We start from the raw sequence: 18339 nt of genomic DNA, 5'->3' as shown, positions 1-18339 counted from the left end.
GGCATTTTTGCGACGTTTTGTAAATGCTTCTTGAACCAAAAATTTTTTTCAATCCTGCAGAATCTGAACATAACTGTTTTGGTGGCCTGACATAGATATACACACTTGTCGCATCATAGCCAAACGGCCTTTCAGCAACATCATTGTGGTCACTGTGATCCAGGTTGAATCTTATGTTGATGACCCCACAGCTCCTGTATCCTGCAGGCCTGAGAGGCCGTAAGTTCAATCTCATTTCGCAAGTATCCTTCATCCAGCAGCAGCCTGTCATTGGCATAAGCGACAACCGTCAGGGAACCTTAGCCGCCTAAACACTTGATGGCAAACAGTTCATGTGTCGGAAGGTGCAGAGTAATTCAGTCATTAGTTTTCAATTAAAATTTCATAAAGTCCTGTCCACCATTTTGCAAGCAGAGATCTAAGTTCTGCCTCAGTCGATCAACAATACAACCTTTGTGAATACATGATGATGAGCCCCAAGAATGGTGATGGGCGTTGAAATCACCAATTATTAGGCAGGGTGTAGTAATTTGGAAAAACAGACTGGATAGATCATCCTCACTGATATCAGAATTTTAGGAAGATATAAGTTGCAAATGTTCATTTGGAATGGCACCAATATTTTCTCTGAGACTGGCAGGGATGTTTGTCTCTAGCAGGACATGGGCAGATATAACAATTTCCCTCAGGAAAACAGCCACACCTTCTCGTATTTTCTCTTTTCACAAACGTTTCTGCAAAAAGACATATCACTCTTGGGACGGAGGTGAGTCTCCTGCAGACAGAGTACTAAAAGATTTTTTCCTTTATTAGTATTTCAATATCCTTACGGCGAGAACAGAGACTGCAAACATTCCACTGAATAATATTCGTAGCCATAGGAAATATTTTTCATATATTAAAACTGCGTGTGAATTAGTTGTCAAATACTATCCTGTTTTTTTTTCTGTATTAATTATTTTTTAAAAATGCTTTACTTCATCGGCCTCTAGATCCTCGAAGAGACCTCAAGATGGTGGTGGGGATTTTGATACCTGAGAGACTGCAGATACCATACCAGGCGATGATTTTTTTTTTTGTAAATCTCTTCATTGGGGGTCTTAGTAGGTTGCTGCACAGTTGTTTTAGCAGGAGTTTTATTTAGTGGTGTACTGACTGAAGTGGTTTTCAGTACAGAACTACTAGTCTTTCGACCAGAGCTATCTTTCTTGTTTGAATTCTTAGTTAGCTCTAAAATAATGGTTTTGAGCGAGGCACGTGATCAGAGAACACGCCTGAACAAGCTATTTTAATACACTGCATGATTCGCACTGTGTATTAATAGCATTTGTATGGATTTGCTTTGATGTAGCAGCTGCAAAAGAGATCTGTTTTTACCAGGTTCAAGGAGTTTTATGTCTTCTGATTCTCATTTCGAGCGGCCAGAAAAGAAAGCTTTTGCTCAGTACAAATTTTTGTAATTGCTCTCTCTTCTTTTAAAGTTGGGCAATCTTGTGAGCGAGCTGAATGTGTTCTCCCACAGTTAACACATTTTTCTTCCTCCTGACATTCAGAATTATTGTGGCCTTCTTTTCCACATCAAGCACATATTGCAGTGTTGGTGCAAAAAGTTATAGTGTGGCCATAGCTTTGACACCGGAAACATTGCCTATGGTTGGGGAATAAATGGTCGCAGTCTAATAGACATGTAACCTACTTTTATTTTCTCCGGTAGTATGGGAAGATTATAAGGTTAAGAGAGGGAGTAGGTTCCTCCATTCCAACCTGACCTTTCACAATTCGTCTCACCTGTACAACACCTTGGGATGAAGTTCATTGGTAATCTCACTAATATCAATCACCAAAAGGTCCCAGAAAAGATTACATCTTGGCTGGTATTCAGTGATTTCTGGCATACCGCTTTTGTGAGTGATCAACTCTGTTCATCACTAAATGTCTCAACCAGTATAGTTCTGTCCCTCAGTTTCTTGAAATTTTTAGGTGAACCACATGAACCTGTTATCACTCTATCAGGAAAGGTGAGATCTTTCGAAGGGAGTCTCCATCCTGATTCTTTTTAAGACGACAGATCTTACATTCTTATACTGTCGGGATGTGTTACCAGTTAAAGTGTTCTCATCAATACTATTTTTATCCTTATCAAGCAACGCTAAGTGAAGTCTTTTCACATGTCTTCAGGTGGTGGTGTTTTCAGATGGACCACCAACGATCATAGGGGTTTATTAGGGACTTCCATATGGTTGCAGCTGGTACTGGCAATCTAACAGACCACTCCAGTAGAATACATATGTACTGAAGCTAGAGCTAAATACAACTGGGTTCGCCCAGATGCCCAGAGGATATCGTTTGAGACTCACTACATAGAGCCATCCCCTCATCGACACAATAGTTTCCACCTTGGGTTACGGTTGCGTTTCATAAGGTGTTGCAACACCACCGAGTGTAGGTGTAAGAAGAAATAGTGTAGAATGTTGTGTAAGGGTATTTGTTGTAGTTTGTGTAGTGTTCTTGATGTAGTGTATGCGTATAGTGTAGTGTTCAGCTCATTGGGTAGTGGGAAGAAAAGCTGCAGAATTTAGGCCCATGGGGATGCCAGCATCCAGTCTTAAAGAATAGACTCCCCATCAGAGGACAATGGAAGAAGGTAGTACATGATATAGACAGTGATATAAAAAGTGCATATTGTTAACAGTATAATAATATAGAATAATGTAAGGAAAACACAATTACTGTAGTTTAAATTATCTAATAAGAAAAAATGCTAACTCCAACAGCAACATTAAAAATATTAAATCAAGTAAAATCCACAGAGCTAAAAACCATTAATACATAAACATATCCATAAAACAGTAAATAGAACATAAAACGTAATTACAAAAGTCTTGCGTTAGAGTAAATAAAAAATAATAAATATTGTATATTTCCACCCATAAATTGAATAAATTTTTTCAACAAAAATAAAGTTGTCAATCCCATTCCCATACAGGTCCACAATTAATATCGTAATACAACTTACTTAATGTCATAAAGAATAGATATCCTTCAATGTAATCAATGGTTATATCATGACCTGAGCAAAATATGATATAAACATTTGGTTATTAATATCCAGAATATCAGGTTTCAGGAAGCAGTATTCTGTAAATGAAATTAGTATGAATAAGGATAAAATTTCATCAGTCAAAAAAATTTTAATAAACCAGTAACAGAAGTTGTTCATCATAAGTTAATCTACAACGTATAGATTTTATCATGTAGTTTCACAAAATGAATAATTGTAGAATTAAAAAACATATAGGCTCTTTATGCAAAATATTAAATTTTTATGCATTCTCATGTATAATGTAAATGTTTTTAAAGATAATAATTTGTGCTCTTGAAAGACAAATTCCTTCATTATTAGAGGCTAATAATGATATCAATTAATGTTTCTTGGAAATAAAAATAATACTGAAAGGTCTGTATTGAAAGTGAATGTGATTGACTAGATGAATTGTAATAAGAGAAAATTTATTGTTAATCAGTACGTGTCTATTAATAATATATTCAGGGAAATGTAGTGAGAGGGGAAAAGCATAGAGTGGGGAGTAGGAGAAGAGAGTGTGATGAGAAGCAAAGACAGGAAGATAAAAGAAAAGCTCAAATTAACTGCATACATTTTACATTTTGCAGAATAGTTATTTCTTTATTACACCAAAGCTCAGTATGTGTTTAAATAACAGTAAAGAAAGTATGTTATGTATGTATGAAAAGATGATTTGTATAAAAGATTGCCATATATTATACTGTTCACTTGAACCAACATGTGCTGTTAAACAACAATGACCTTAAGATAACCGATTCATGTATTTAATTTCACATATTGCACAATCTACCACATGATTAAACTCTGTTTAAGGTTATTTAAATAAATTTATTTATATATGAACTAAGTCAGTTGACAACTCCATTAATTCTGTCCTGCCAATACATTGAGAGCCTAGGAAAGTTTAAAAATTGAATTATATACAAAATAAGTAATAATTAAAAATGTTTTTTTTTTTTTTTTTAATTTGGTGATATAATGGCCCTTGTAAGGTGGGAAACTGAGAAAGACAGTAAACCTTATAACCCGATCCATAAACCTGGAATCTGGAACATTTTAGGGATTACTTTGAATGTTAAATAGTGTGAAGTAAGGATGAAAATGCTGATGGCTAAATTCATATTTAATAGAAGATTCCTGCAGTTCACCAACATACTGTTGACAGCTGAATTACCATTAGTGTGTTGTAATGGCACAAGTGATTAACACTAGCCTTTCTAAGTAGGAGGTTTGTAGTTTGAGACCTGCCCAAATCATGTGTATTTTTATGCTAATGACTGTCTAATGTTGTTCCTGATACTATTCTTTTGTTGTATGGTTAGCCATGATTATTCTGCAAAATGTCCTGGCATGGTGATCTAAGAATGTAAAACTATACATGTATATTTGCACACAAACAAGGGATGCAGCTCTATACTGGTCCTTAATTGAGAAAGTTGTATTAAATATTTCAGCATCTATAATATCAAGTATAATAAAGGTTATTGTTTGAATATATTAGCTGCATTTTAATGTTGTCTTACATCTTATTAACGTACACCCTGGACAAGGATTATGGACAGACATATATATATATAAATTAATATACTACATCAAAAATTTGTTCTAAAAGAATAGATGTTCTTTTATGCAAACATAAAGGGTAATCAATGACTGTATCATGTATGTTTCTTGTGGAGAAATTCCGAAAGAAATCCATATCCTTTTAAAAACTAGTACAGTATAATTACAAATTTTATAAATAACAGAAGTACAAATAACAAGAATATACATTTTTATAAATAAGAAGTATAAATAACAAGTATGGCAAGGAATACAGACCAAAACCAAATGAAAATAAAAGAACAATGTAAGGATTGATAAAAATACAAAAATTAAGTGAATCTTGAGCAAGTAGAAAAACAGAACAAAAACAACTTAGTACTTAATGAGATAAATAGCAGAACTGGCCTGGCAAATGAAGAATTCGGGAAGAATATACCTCTGTGTTTTTGAAAAATACAAATAATTATTACACTTTATATTTGGAGTGTATAATATAAGAATTTCTCTTCTTAAATTACCTCAGTGTATTTAACAGATTAATTCACACCAGAAAGCAGTAAATAAATCTTTTACTTTACACAATTTATTCCAGTTTTTCTAATTGCTATAAGAATGTGAAAAAGCTAAAGTACTAAAAGTACTGATCAGAGTTACTTTTTCTGGATGATGAAGGAAAACGGTTTGAAAATACGAAAACATGGGTGTAGAAGAGAATTTAAAAAGTGAGTTCAGCAAATACGGTAGCAAGAAGCAAGATTGAGCTAAGGAAGAAGAGTTTTTAAGCAAAATAGGTAAAAAAAAAAACATTGTGACAAACAATTTTTATTTACATTTTAGTTCTTTATCCTCTCCAGTGAAAAATAAACTGGAAAGAGATTAATCATTTAAATCAGAATATGTTTACTTAAAAATATTAGGAAGGAATTAATAAAAGAGAAGGATGAAATACTGTAAAGTAAAGAGATGATTAGTATTAGCAGACAATGTAAAAGGACACAGTGTGCAGGATCCTTTTTTGCCAGAATTCAAAATGATGATGATGTTTATAAAAGAAATCAGAAAATATCAGTACTTTAGAATAAAGTACTGAAAGTAAATATTCAAAACTTACTTTCTAATGTTAAATAAAAGTAGATATTGCATTAAAAAGTAAAAGACGGTCACAATAATTAAAAATGCTGTGATTACTGACAAATCACGATGTTTAAATATTTCAGGCAAATCATCATAATGATTATATATATATAATAAAAAAAATGATTTATTGTCACTCATTGAATAATGACAAGTAGTTTAGTAGATAAAATGCTGTAGATTACCATGCATTTATGTTGATTAGTATAAAATTCTTAGAAATAATTCACTTAAAAGTCATTAAATTTTATAATAATATAAATTTTAAAGATAATTGCAATTATATTTAACATAAAATCAGAATACATAAAATACCACTGTTTATGTAAATAAACAATAATTAATTTTCATCAACTGAGATTTTAGACCCATGATTAATTTCTTTATTAGTTAGTTTTCAAGTTTTACATGGATTACCTCAGATTTCATTTTTCAGCTTGGTTTTCTATTCATAATAATTTTAATGATTTATGATTCAGTATCACTAGTTCACCTATTCATACATACTGTTTTGCAGATGAGTAAAGGGTATCTGTAACCTCATTATGTAATATTTACAATAATTCATTTTATAATTAACTTGAAACAATTATTATTGACTGTAATTATGAACTGTTGTGTTTAATAACAGTAAGGTTCTCCAGTGATAAAATATTTTGTTAAGAGTATTCCTGTAACTGGAAATATTTCATATAGCCCAATATGTCAGCAGGTACCAGGTGACATCTGGGAACTGATTGGCATTATGCTAAATAAATTACTGTGAATTAAATATTAACAAATACACAGATATTTTTGTACCATATCATAAAATACATAGTATAAATATGGTATTCACTCCCACCCCTTTTTATTCCTTATTGATATAATGAGGAAATATTGACTGTCATCCAATCATGCTGATACCCTAATTCTGTATGACAAAATAACAAAAGATATCCTTTCCATTTCAACATGCAACAGAAATGTATCAAGGATCATAAATAGTTTGATTTTTATATGATATCAACACAATTTTGCATCCAAGTTAAGATGTTTGTTGAAGCTAAGAGATTGGCACAGAATAGCGATAATAAAGATACAATGTAGTCCACCAAAACAGTCAAATGATCAAAAAGAAAAATTTCAATCAATAAGATGTTTAAAACTTTCTCTACAGATATCTGTATTGAACTTTAGCATCTCTGCCTTTTCATTACAAGATTCTAAGTTCAAATTTTAATCAGGATTGTCAGTATTCATCTCTCATAAAGAATTAATTTATTTGGATGTTGGCCTGTAATTTCTAAAGAAAATAAATAAATGTGTTGCAATACCGTTGCAGACCATAGATGTTCAGCTGGTAATTTAATCTAATTACACAAAAATTAAAAAATGGCTCTTTGTTTTGCTAGTAATTAAATTTTGTTGTATTCATATTAAAAACTGTAACAATACGAATGCTATTAAACACTATTATTTTAATGTGTCATAATAGAATTTATTTAACTTTCTAATGATAAAGTTATTACTTTTTGTAGTTTTATCCAAAGTCCTCTGAATAAATAACAGTTAATATTTTTCTTATCTTACTACTGTAAAGTGATAATTGTTTGCTAATGTAACGCAATATATTACTTTTACATGAATATAATTGTTTTTTCGTTTTAACAGTTTATATTAGTATAAGAATTACAATTCTTTTATTTTTTTCAGTTTATAAATCCATCTATGTAAGCTACCAATGTTAAATTATTATTTATATGAGTAATTTTTTAGACTCTAGTAGATTCGTCAACCACATAACTTATCAGCCACTGCTCAAGATCATTAATAATAAGCTGTAAAAATACAGTGATCTAAACCAGATATATTACCTGCATTTTATTGGACTTGGCTTGTTAACATCCAGCAATATGTTCACCTCATTGAAAAAATCAAGGAGAAATAATTCATTATCCTTACTTTCTAAGGAATCTAAATACTTTCAGTAGTAAGCCTGGCATGGGGGCTTGCTTTTTTTGAGGGGTAATAATGTTTCCATATTTGGGGATTGACAGTCACTTTTTATCAAATTTCTTAAAAGTAATTCCCTTATGGCACCTATTATTGTGTTGAATTGGGAGCTTTATAACCCTGGCTTTTGTGACAATAGATTCCTCTCAGGATCATGAAGCTCCATGTCATGAAGTGTACTTTGTTTTTTTTTTTTAAATTGTATCTTTCAATAACCTTTCTTTTTCGTGTGTTTTTTTTTAAAGTGAATTATTTAAAAATAAAACCTAATCTGTCTTTACATTTTACCTGTTTTATGCAGATTTTATTATTACTCTGTTTTGTTTATAAAAGTAATAGTAATTGAATACAATTTGGTAAGATTAGAAATAATTTAATGATCTTTTAAATATAGTTTCTTTTTTAAAATTCATTATATAATTTTGACATTTATATGCTCAAGTTAGTTAGATTCAGTATCTAATTAACTACACAGAACTACGTAGAACAGAATCATTTAAAATAACAGTTCACTATAATTTTTATTTCATTCAAATTCAGATTTTAGTTACATATTGATTTAAAAATGTAGTACCTTGGAAGTGTTAATAAACATAAAATGGCTGTGGGGGAGACTGTAAACTAGCCTGATCTACCTAGGGTAGATGTACCCTTTTTCTTAGTATTGATACCTTCTTTCATATTATTGATTCTATGGGTGCAGGTCTAACTGTTCTGAATTCTCTGTGCTCGGTATGCCAGTATCTGAAAAGCCAGTGCATCTTTTGTGACTGGTACCCCTCCGATTATTAATTGGAGGGGTACTGCATTTCCTGAGGCAAAATTGTAACATTAGTTATTTTAGATCTAATGTCACCTTTTTTTTTACCTCTGGGTCCATCGTTAGGTTTTGCTTAAAAGGATGAGATGAATGATTTTTAGTGTGTGTGAAAATGGAAAATATCATGCCTGACAGAGATTTGAACCCAGAACCTTCTGATGAAAGGCCGAGACACTACCACTCATGCCACGGAGGTCGGCATCCGTAGTTATTTACAACATGATTAATCACATCAGAATGATTCCATATCTTTTCTTTGATGAATAAAAAAAATTTAATTTTAATTTTTAGTCTGTTTTAGACCTAATCCTTGCCATTTTTTTTATGCTTATAAAACAGCTTTAAATTGATGAAAATTGTTCATTGTTGTCAGCTTATTTTTATCATTTTTAACAGCCTATGTTGGTTGTTGCTGGTCCAGTGTCTTGGTATCTACAAAATACTTGTCACTTGTTCCACTTGTAATAGACCGTGGGTACCCAAAACTTATATTTTTTTAATATTTTTGTATAATTCGTAGGTCACCTTTAACATTTTATTATTTAATTTTTTATTCAGTTTCCTCTACGATTAAATCATTTAATTTAAATCGTTATATACACAGTGTCTGTCTTAACTATATAAATCATTGACTAATCTACCTAGTAAGATATTTGCCTGTGATCACCTTTATTTATCATACACACATTCATACAAACATATAATAATTTATGAATATATTTTAGTATAATTATTATATTTTAAATATTTATACATTAATATGCACTTTATTATTTTTTTTTTATGTACTTATTTATATAATTTTTCACCCAAAAGTTGAATAATATTTGTTTCATTAGGCAGTGAGACAGTTTTAGAAACTTTGTGTAAAAAGAAATTTGCTAAGAAGTCTTTTTAAAAAAACAGTGTCAGTATTTTGGTTATTGTAGAAAATAATTCACTATAATGTATACAAAAAAATGATATGGAATTATTAAATAGTGGAAATGAGAAAACATAACAAAAAATTATGAACAGGTTAGAAGTCAAAAGTGAGATAAGAATCACGTGGTACCCTAATAATTTCATTTATTATTTTGTTATTGATGTTAATGTTCGTGTTTTTTGTTAAGTTTTTATCAAAATTTAATGAAATTTACTAGGAGACAACTGTTAGTAATCGATGCAAAAAATTCTCTTTCTGGTTGTTAAAGTAAATTAAGGGAAACATTGCTGTTAGCTGAAACATAACCATCTTCACATCAAATTTTTACATTTCTTGATGATTGGAGATTCTCTGAAACTATAACTAATCTTTTGTTACAAAGTTCTATCCATATGTGTGTATTCATATTGTATCTATGTATGCATATATGATGGCACTAATTTTGCTGAATATTTTTATGAAGGGTACAGGGAAAAAAGAAATGTTACTTTTTATATATTTTGAGAAAATTGAAAAATTAACATTGCAGACTTATCTCTTGGTTGTAGTAAAACTTTTCGTTAACTTATTTCTATTAAAGAAATATTTACAGCTGATTGTATGACAGGATATTGTATCATAAGCCATACAATGATATTGTATGATAATTTAATACATCATACACAAAATGATGTAAAAATGAAATTACCTCATTACACCAATTCTTAGAGACCGTTTCAGGATATGTATAAAATAGAGATTTCCTGATTAGAATGCATTTATATTAAAACTATGAACACTTGTCTTTTGTAATAAATGTCATTTGGTAATGGTTTATTTTTTTGGTAATCCATCAATATTGCAACAAATTTTTAGTCTGTTTTTGACCTTATCTTATCCTTGCCATTTTTTTATGCTTATAAAACAGCTTTAAATTTATGAAAATTGTCCATTGTTGTCAGCTTATTTTTATCATTATTAACAGCCTCTGATGGTTGTTGCTGGTCCAGTGTCTTGGTATCTGCAAGACACTTGTCACTTGTATTAGACCGCGAGTACCCAAATTATTTTTAACAACTCTTACAATATACTTAAATGTACAGAGTTATGTGATTTTGTACTAACTAGGATTTCTAAATCTACGTTGCTGCACTTCGCAAACACTTATTGAGAAAGCTAAGTAACTATTTTGCTCATGTCTGTCACTCATTTCATTAAATTTAGAAATAATAAGATCCTTCTCAAGGTTTGTAATATTTTAAAAACACTAACCTTTTACACAACTACACAACTAGTCATCACCCAACTCTTGTGACTGAACTCTTAATTTTTTACCTACATCTGTGATTCTACTTAGGTTAACCTTATGCTTGGTAGGAGTATTTGGATGTTTTTCTTCATCACTATTATCTTGAATCATTTAAAAATAATATAAAGAACACAAAACCCTATTAACTTCATGATTAAACAACTAGAAACAAATGCGCATAGTTATGACACATAAAGATTATGGCAATAAAAAAGGCAGGAAGCAAACAGCTGATGTGATATTACTTGTTCTTACCCAGTAAAACTGACATACCTGGTTTTTAGCCTGACCAACATATCTTCACAGCTGTTTTTTCTAAGACAAACCCTGCTGTCAACCTTAAAAGATATTGTTTCTGATAGTACATAAAAATATTAAGTAAATGGAATCAAAACTTTATTTCAAAAAAATTAACATTGCTCGTTTTTCCCTGTACTCTTCATATAAAATCAAAAAATAACAACTTAACCACCAAACATAAGAATAGAAAAAACCAAAAAAATAGTAGAGCACTGGTAATGTTGATGAATTATTTGGTTTTTAAAAAAGTTGTATATAATATAATTTAAGTTATTATTACAAGATTTATTTTGGTAAATTTTTGTATGTAAAGTTTGGTTGATATCAAGGGGGGTTATAACTTGAAGGAGAAAATACTATTAAAATATTTTTGAAATAGTATCCCGCTACTAAAATGTAAAGTTTTATAAATATTTTGTTCTTTTGATTTTTCAAACATATAAACTTGAAATGTTTGTATTTATTATTTTTTAATTAAACAAAGTGTAATTAGAGTGGAAACAGATTTAAACCTGATTCACAACAGTGGAGAGTAACCTTTCTAAAACATTTTGCTTTTTCAATATATTGACTTATTTACTATTATTATTTTTTTTAAATAGAATAGTTTTTAATTCTTATCCTTACAGTAGGGAATAAATTTTGAATAGAGTAACATCGATTTAAAATAATATTAAATAGTGCCATTGAAGATATTTATAACTAACTTTATTTTACTCCAGCACAGAGTACCCTTGGTAGGAGTTTGAACTTTAGACTTTTAGTTGTTGTTCATTTTTTCTTTTGATAAGAAAGTAAATACAATCATAAAGGCAATAAAAGTTTATAATTAATTAATTTTAAGAAGGATTAAATTTAAATATATCCAATCTTTAAAAAATTAATAATGTGATGTCAGGTTTTACAAGTTTGCTTTAACGTCATTTTTATTTAATTATTAAAAGAAAAATGTATTTTTGTGTTTTTATGGAGTTTATTTTGCAGTGACCTGAAATTTGAACTAATGTGGGCAAAAGTTTCTTCACATAATAGTGTAATTAAGTAGTAATTTTTATTTTAAAACGTATGACTTTTTAATTTATCTTATAATAAAAACAATAATTAGCAATAAATCATAAAATTATTATCTTTATTTATTTCTTTACATAATAATAAGATTGAATTCTTACATTTTTATTTTTGTTTGTAAAGTACTTTCTGTCATAGTATGCAGTTTGATCTCTTGTAAATGTAAATGAAAATTTGTTCCTATTTAAAACACCAAGTAAATTGCTTCTTAGCAATTTCCGTCATTATTAGTTTACGTTAATTTTTGGCAAGGAATCCTTGCTCAAATTAACAGAAAATTTTTTCTATATGATGTTATTTCAAAATTTATTTTAATATATAAAATTTAAAAAAAAGTAGTAATGTAATAATATATAATATATTAATGAAAGTATGTTTTTTTTTTTTTTAATCATTCTCCGTTACTAATAATTAAAAATAGTTACAACAGAAAGGAGTAGCTGAATAATTCAGAACTATTTCTAAGGAAAGTTGTTTCAGATTAATATTTATTTAATTTCTACCTTAACATTTTAAACAAGTAAATTATAAAAAGAAAACTATTTTCAAAAAATAACAATTTGAAAAACACAAAAATAATAAAAAGTTACTGTTTTTTTAATTCTTGAAATTTTTGTATTTTAATAACAGTTTAATAACGCTCAAGGCTTACTAATCCTTAATTTGATGCTGATTTGAAAAAGTGTTGTTAATACTTATTTTTTAATGTGTTCTTTTTTTTTTAATTTGGTTTTATTTTTATTTAAAATATTTACAACAAATGGTGCTCATACTGAAAAAAAGAATCCATTTGCAACAAAGGCTTAAACAGAAAACAAAATAAAGAGATTCTGTCCTTAATTCAAACAGATTTGTTTATGCTTTTCAATTTGTCATAAGAATCTGTTTTAAATTCTAAAAAAATATTTACAAAACTTTTTAAACTTCAGTGGGCTTTGTAAATGATTGCAAAATGATGGGCTTTGCAAAATGATTCCCAAAAGTTCATTGTTCTTTCTTAATTAGTTGTTAGACTGGTCTGTATCACTGGTGGAAATCCTGCATTTTTGAATATGTGTGTTTCAGTCAAATAATCTGAATGTTGTTTTAATCTTTCGTCTTTGGGGAGACTTACTAAATTGAAAATAAGACAATCGGATACTTCAGAAGGTTCCAAAAATGTTAAACTAAATACATAGCTTGGCCATCTCCCCGCTTCACTTTCAACAGTTTTATACTACGTACTAAACCAAGCTCCTGAATTTATCTAAATTGGCTTTGGCCAAATGAAAACCACAACCGGTTAATTACACCTAAGGCCAAACTGATGATATTAATATGCTGACTATTCTTTTCAAAATCAGTTACTACATATTTAGGAATTAATTAAAAATTTTAATTTAAACATTTGTTTATTAATAGTTAAAGTATATCTTGGTAGGTTTTGCAAGTTTATCTAGCAAGATGAAAAAAGTTGAGGCACATTAATTACTAATTAATTATAGAATATCGACCCAGACCAATAAAATCAGCGCTATACAAACAGAATGTTCCGGATGCGATGAACATCTTCTGAAATGCAAAGATCCTGAAACACCAAAACATGAAGTACACATTGAGGAACAATAACGAAATAAAACCGAACCTTTAAATTTCAGAACGGACAATAGGAAGATTTCTGGGCAGTGACTGTTTATATTCCAAAGCAGTAAAATCCGTTTCTAAGGCTTAGCACAATATTAAACCAAAATTTACACATTAAATAAAATTGAAAAAATTTTTTACAAATTAAAAAGCTAACTTAACGTAATTCACTCCTTGATGCAATATTTTCCGGTCCCACTGTCCTCTTACTAGTTCTACATGTATTAATCAGGTGCCGGTTAATAATTCATTGTTTTTTTCTAAATGTAAATTTCCCACTGTCCAAAATAAGTAGTTCATTGCATCATTCACTTTTTTAAAAACCGGCTCCATGACACTAATTCAGTCACAAACCAATTGACGAAAAATATTATTGAAATTATAATTACCGATGGAAAGGAAAGGGTAGGATTTCCAGCCATCAGGGATTTCTGTTATAAAAATAATATTGTTTAGATAAAATACAAATATTTTTCAAGTAATAACCGGTTAATAACAAGTGATAGGCACTGTGGTGTGCTCTCTTTGCGTTGTTCTCTACTGCTGCACCCAGCAGGAGAAAAAAGGAATTAAGCAAGTACAAAGTTTACAATCACCCCTTTAAATAGCAAATGACATCTGGCTATATGTCATAATAATTTAATATTAAGCAATTAAAAAAAAATCTTCAAATCGTTCATGTCATTTATTGTAATCATTCATTACTTTTAAAAAACTTTCCATTTTAGTAATTTGGAAAGACTTATAAGGATCACTGAAGGAAGTTCTGGACAATAAAAAAAGAATCGTCAATCATAAAAGAAAACTTCCTACTTTTTTATTTCTTCATTTGGAAAGTAGATTAAAAATAACATTTTGCCAAGGTGGGATATAAAGCTTCTATTTGAGATTTCACAAAAAAGGTTGTTAAAAGTCTTATTTATTAAGTTTTTGTCTCATAATCTTTTTGTTAAATGAAGTGTGAGTAAATAGGATATAAAAAAAAAATATTTTTCAAGTGGGGGTACACTTTCTATGAATATTTTAATCTAAGAAATAGATAACATTTTAATCGGGCTTAGTGTAAATAAATAAAGAAAACACTTTAAGAACACTAGTTCTTAAATTCATAATTTTTAATTTTAGCCTGCCCTTTGTTCAAGGATTTGTTTTGGTACAAAACCTATTTTGTTTGATTTTTTTTTCAGTTTATATTTCATTAAAACCGGTTCAGATTTTTATTGTTTTAATGTGTTGACAAGCGGACACAGGTCAAGAAAACGGATGATTTTTCTTTATCTTGGTCTGATATATGACACAAAGATGAATCACGAATGCAAACTGTTTGATATTTTTTTGTATATAGATCTGTTGATAAGTGAATTTCAGAGAAGATGTATGAGGAAAACTGTGATCATAATTCTAAGTTTATTGGAATCGTTCATTATAATAATAGCCAGTTATTAGTAATATTATTGTATGGTACGGAGCATGATTGTGAATCTACGGTGGGGATGTCGGATGAGTGGTAGGGATGAATGGCTATCTTCTTTTGAAGTTTGTATTCTTAGTAACAGTTGTAATATCGTGTTTGTAAGAGAACGCATATTTTGTGTGAGTTTTGATATTGCAGGGTCATATACTTATAAAAAAAATGTTTTTTGTGCATCGACATCGGAATAGTTTTTGTGATAGTGATAAAAACAGTAATAACCATAACAAATTAAATGGAATTCACCGGTTTAACGACGATCAAGGTTTGTTTTGTGATTTTTATACGTTTTAAAATTTATTTTACGTTGTTTTTATTTTAGCCAAAAGAACTCTGTAACCTATATAAAATGTGACGTACTTTGTAATATATAAAAGTGATTATCGGCTTGAAGGTTGGTTTCAACCCGTGCATGCATTATCATTAGTTGCTGCGTAAATCCTAGTCGGCTGTAAAATTATACATTACAAAGTAATAATTAATGCATTCGCTTGATAAAATTGTACGTTACAGGAATAATATTTCTCTAAATTTTCCAATGACTCGTGCCTTCAAAGAAATTTCAGTAGTTTATTGTACTTGGAAACTTCTGAATAGATGTTATCAGTATTTTCTCGGCATTGTCACCGATGTATGTTATAAATTACCGACAAAAGCCTTGCGAACACGATAAAACTGAATCCCTAACTATCTGTTATTTCTAAAAGAACTAAAACATTTCAAGAACTTATATTTTTCTGAATAAAAGTTTGTGAAATTTTTATAGCATTATCGGTCGCGTTTGGCAGGTACTTCCTATTGATTTCCAGAATTAAGAAATGTTGGGTGCCGTACCTTTTGGGTACTGTATGTTTTGACTTGTTTTTGTATCGTCCTTCATCAACTTTACAAGTTCAGGAATTTTTCTATCGCGTCAAACATTCAGTTAAAAACGGCTTCAATCTTTATTGAAAAATATTTGTATTATCACAGGTTCAAATATTATGAAGGCTTTAAGGATAGCGCTTTAAAATATTATTTATATATTTATTAATTTGTACTTGTAACAATAATAGGCCTAATGTGTTATATAGTCTAATGTTTATTGATTTTTGGTCGTACAATATGTAGTTTACATGCAGATCAAATTGTTTGTGGATTTCTACTAGCCTATTTGTTTCTTTCTGGTTTTGTAATTATGTTATATATTTTTTTTAAATTTGTTCCGTACAATTTTTTTTTTTGTAATTTCATTGTAGATAAATAAGAAGCCATTATTTGTAGATCTTTTTAAAAATTTCCTCCAAGTTTAATTTTTCCATATTACTATCCTGTCTCGAATATCTATCCTATTGAATTAATTTTGTTTAGATGATAACCCGTATAAATTACTATAAGAGATATTTTTAAATCATTGGGCTCATTAATTTACTGAAAACCGAGATATTATTTTTAGAGCAAAAGTATTTCTTTGCAGTCGTAATTTACACGGTCATTTCACTAGAGGTTATGATAGAATTACCAGCGATGGTTGTTCTGTGCCTTAACATCTACTACAAGACATTTAATCAAAAAGCTAGGTCGTGATGCCGCACGATTATCGACTTTAAGATCGACTCTCACCACATCTTTTATTTCAAAACGCTTTTTATTAAAAGATTATTTAATCGGTTGCATATTATCTTTTAAATCTTTTGGATAACACACAAATTATCGTGATCGCTTAAAATTACTCGGTGGAACTATTTTGACAGTTTGGATTGCTATCATTAAAAATTATCCAGTCTAAAATACAAATTAATTATTTCATCCGTACTCGTATGCACAGTTTTAATTATTTTCTTACTGATATCATGCTAGATGTTATAGATGGCAAACTATCAGTGACTTTATCGGTTCCTATTTCTTACAGAAGAAAAGATAAAGTTTTGTTCATTTCCAAATCATAATAGCAACAATTATCAGAGTACAAATGAACTGCTAATTCCGATCGATTTATTCGGATCGTTTTACAAAGCACTCGTTGAATAAATTAATTATTTTAACTGCAATGTTCTTTAAAATTCAGGTTCATTAACATTGCATTTATTATTTGTGGGGTTTTCTATTCGTATTTCCTTATTTAACTTCAATTGTAATTACCTTTATTAATAAAAAGTGTCGAATATTTTCGTAATTTTATGTAGTTCTATTTATTCTGATGTTTTTTACATAACAGGAAAAAATGTTGAATTTTTAGTAATGTTAGTTCTTTACCCTGTAAATGAGGAAAAATTTGTAAAATGCGATACTAATGGTAAAGCATTTTTGAATAAAATTAGACCAAATTGTAAACTTTTGAAGTAAATTGCTCCAATAAATACATTTTTAGGCTTCAAAAAACAAGGGGGCTGAATGGGACCCGTACGTTAAGTAGTATTAATTTTTTTTACACTTTTAATTTTCAGGATTGAAAATCTAGCTGTATCCAGTATTAATGTAAATTAAATGGAAACTTTTTTAAAAAAGGCTGGTAGTCCCTTGGAAACTGACTTAATAATTCTTTAATTTTTTTTTACAATTTCTTTTATTTGGTTTTCAAATCATATCTGTAGTTAAAGATGTATGTTATATATTGCGGGGAGTCAACCGGGACCCAAATTTTTTATTAAAAAAAATTATTTTACCCTCTTCTCTAGCACTATAGCAGAACTGTAGCTCTAGAAGGAAAAGTGTTGTAATCGGTCCAATTTGGGCAAATACAATTTTCACCGGATCATGATGTTGTGACATTTTTTCTTTTCAGTCATTTGACTGGTTTGATGCAGCTCTCCAAGATTCTCTATCTATTGCTATTCGTTTCATTTCGGTATACCCCCTACATCGTACATCGCTGATTGTTTTACATATTCCAGACGTTGCCTGCCTGCACAATTTTTCACTTCTACCTGTCCCTTCAATATTAAAGCGACTATTCCAGGATGGCTTAATATGTGGCCTATAAGTCTGTCTCTTCTTTTAACTATATTTTCCAAATGCTTCTTTCCTCATCAATTTGTCGCAATACCTCTTCATTTGTCACTTTATTCACCCATCTGATTTTTAACATTCTCTTACAGAACCACAT

At 29.6% G+C, this 18339-nt stretch overlaps 1 protein-coding gene across 4 annotated transcripts in view; it reads left to right on the top strand.

Moving 5' to 3' along the window:
* Window positions 1-18339, top strand: part of LOC142324060 (sorting nexin-29) — a 137841-nt gene that overhangs the window by 16099 nt on the left and 103403 nt on the right. Inside the window, exon 1 of one of the 4 annotated variants that reach the window (XM_075364668.1) lies at window positions 15322-15519. The exons of 2 other annotated variants lie outside the window; for them this stretch is intronic. In XM_075364668.1, coding sequence (XP_075220783.1) covers window positions 15417-15519 — 103 coding nt within the window. In that variant the 5' untranslated portion in view covers window positions 15322-15416. Of the gene's footprint in view, window positions 1-15321; window positions 15520-18339 lie in introns of those variants that run through there. One more of the 4 variants, XM_075364670.1, reaches the window with a different exon arrangement.

This window comes from Lycorma delicatula, chromosome 4, assembly GCF_047948215.1.
Source record: "Lycorma delicatula isolate Av1 chromosome 4, ASM4794821v1, whole genome shotgun sequence".
NCBI classification, from domain to species: domain Eukaryota; kingdom Metazoa; phylum Arthropoda; class Insecta; order Hemiptera; family Fulgoridae; genus Lycorma; species Lycorma delicatula.
The sequence above is the reverse complement of the archived record's forward strand: the minus strand, read 5'-3'. Positions and strand labels throughout refer to the sequence as shown.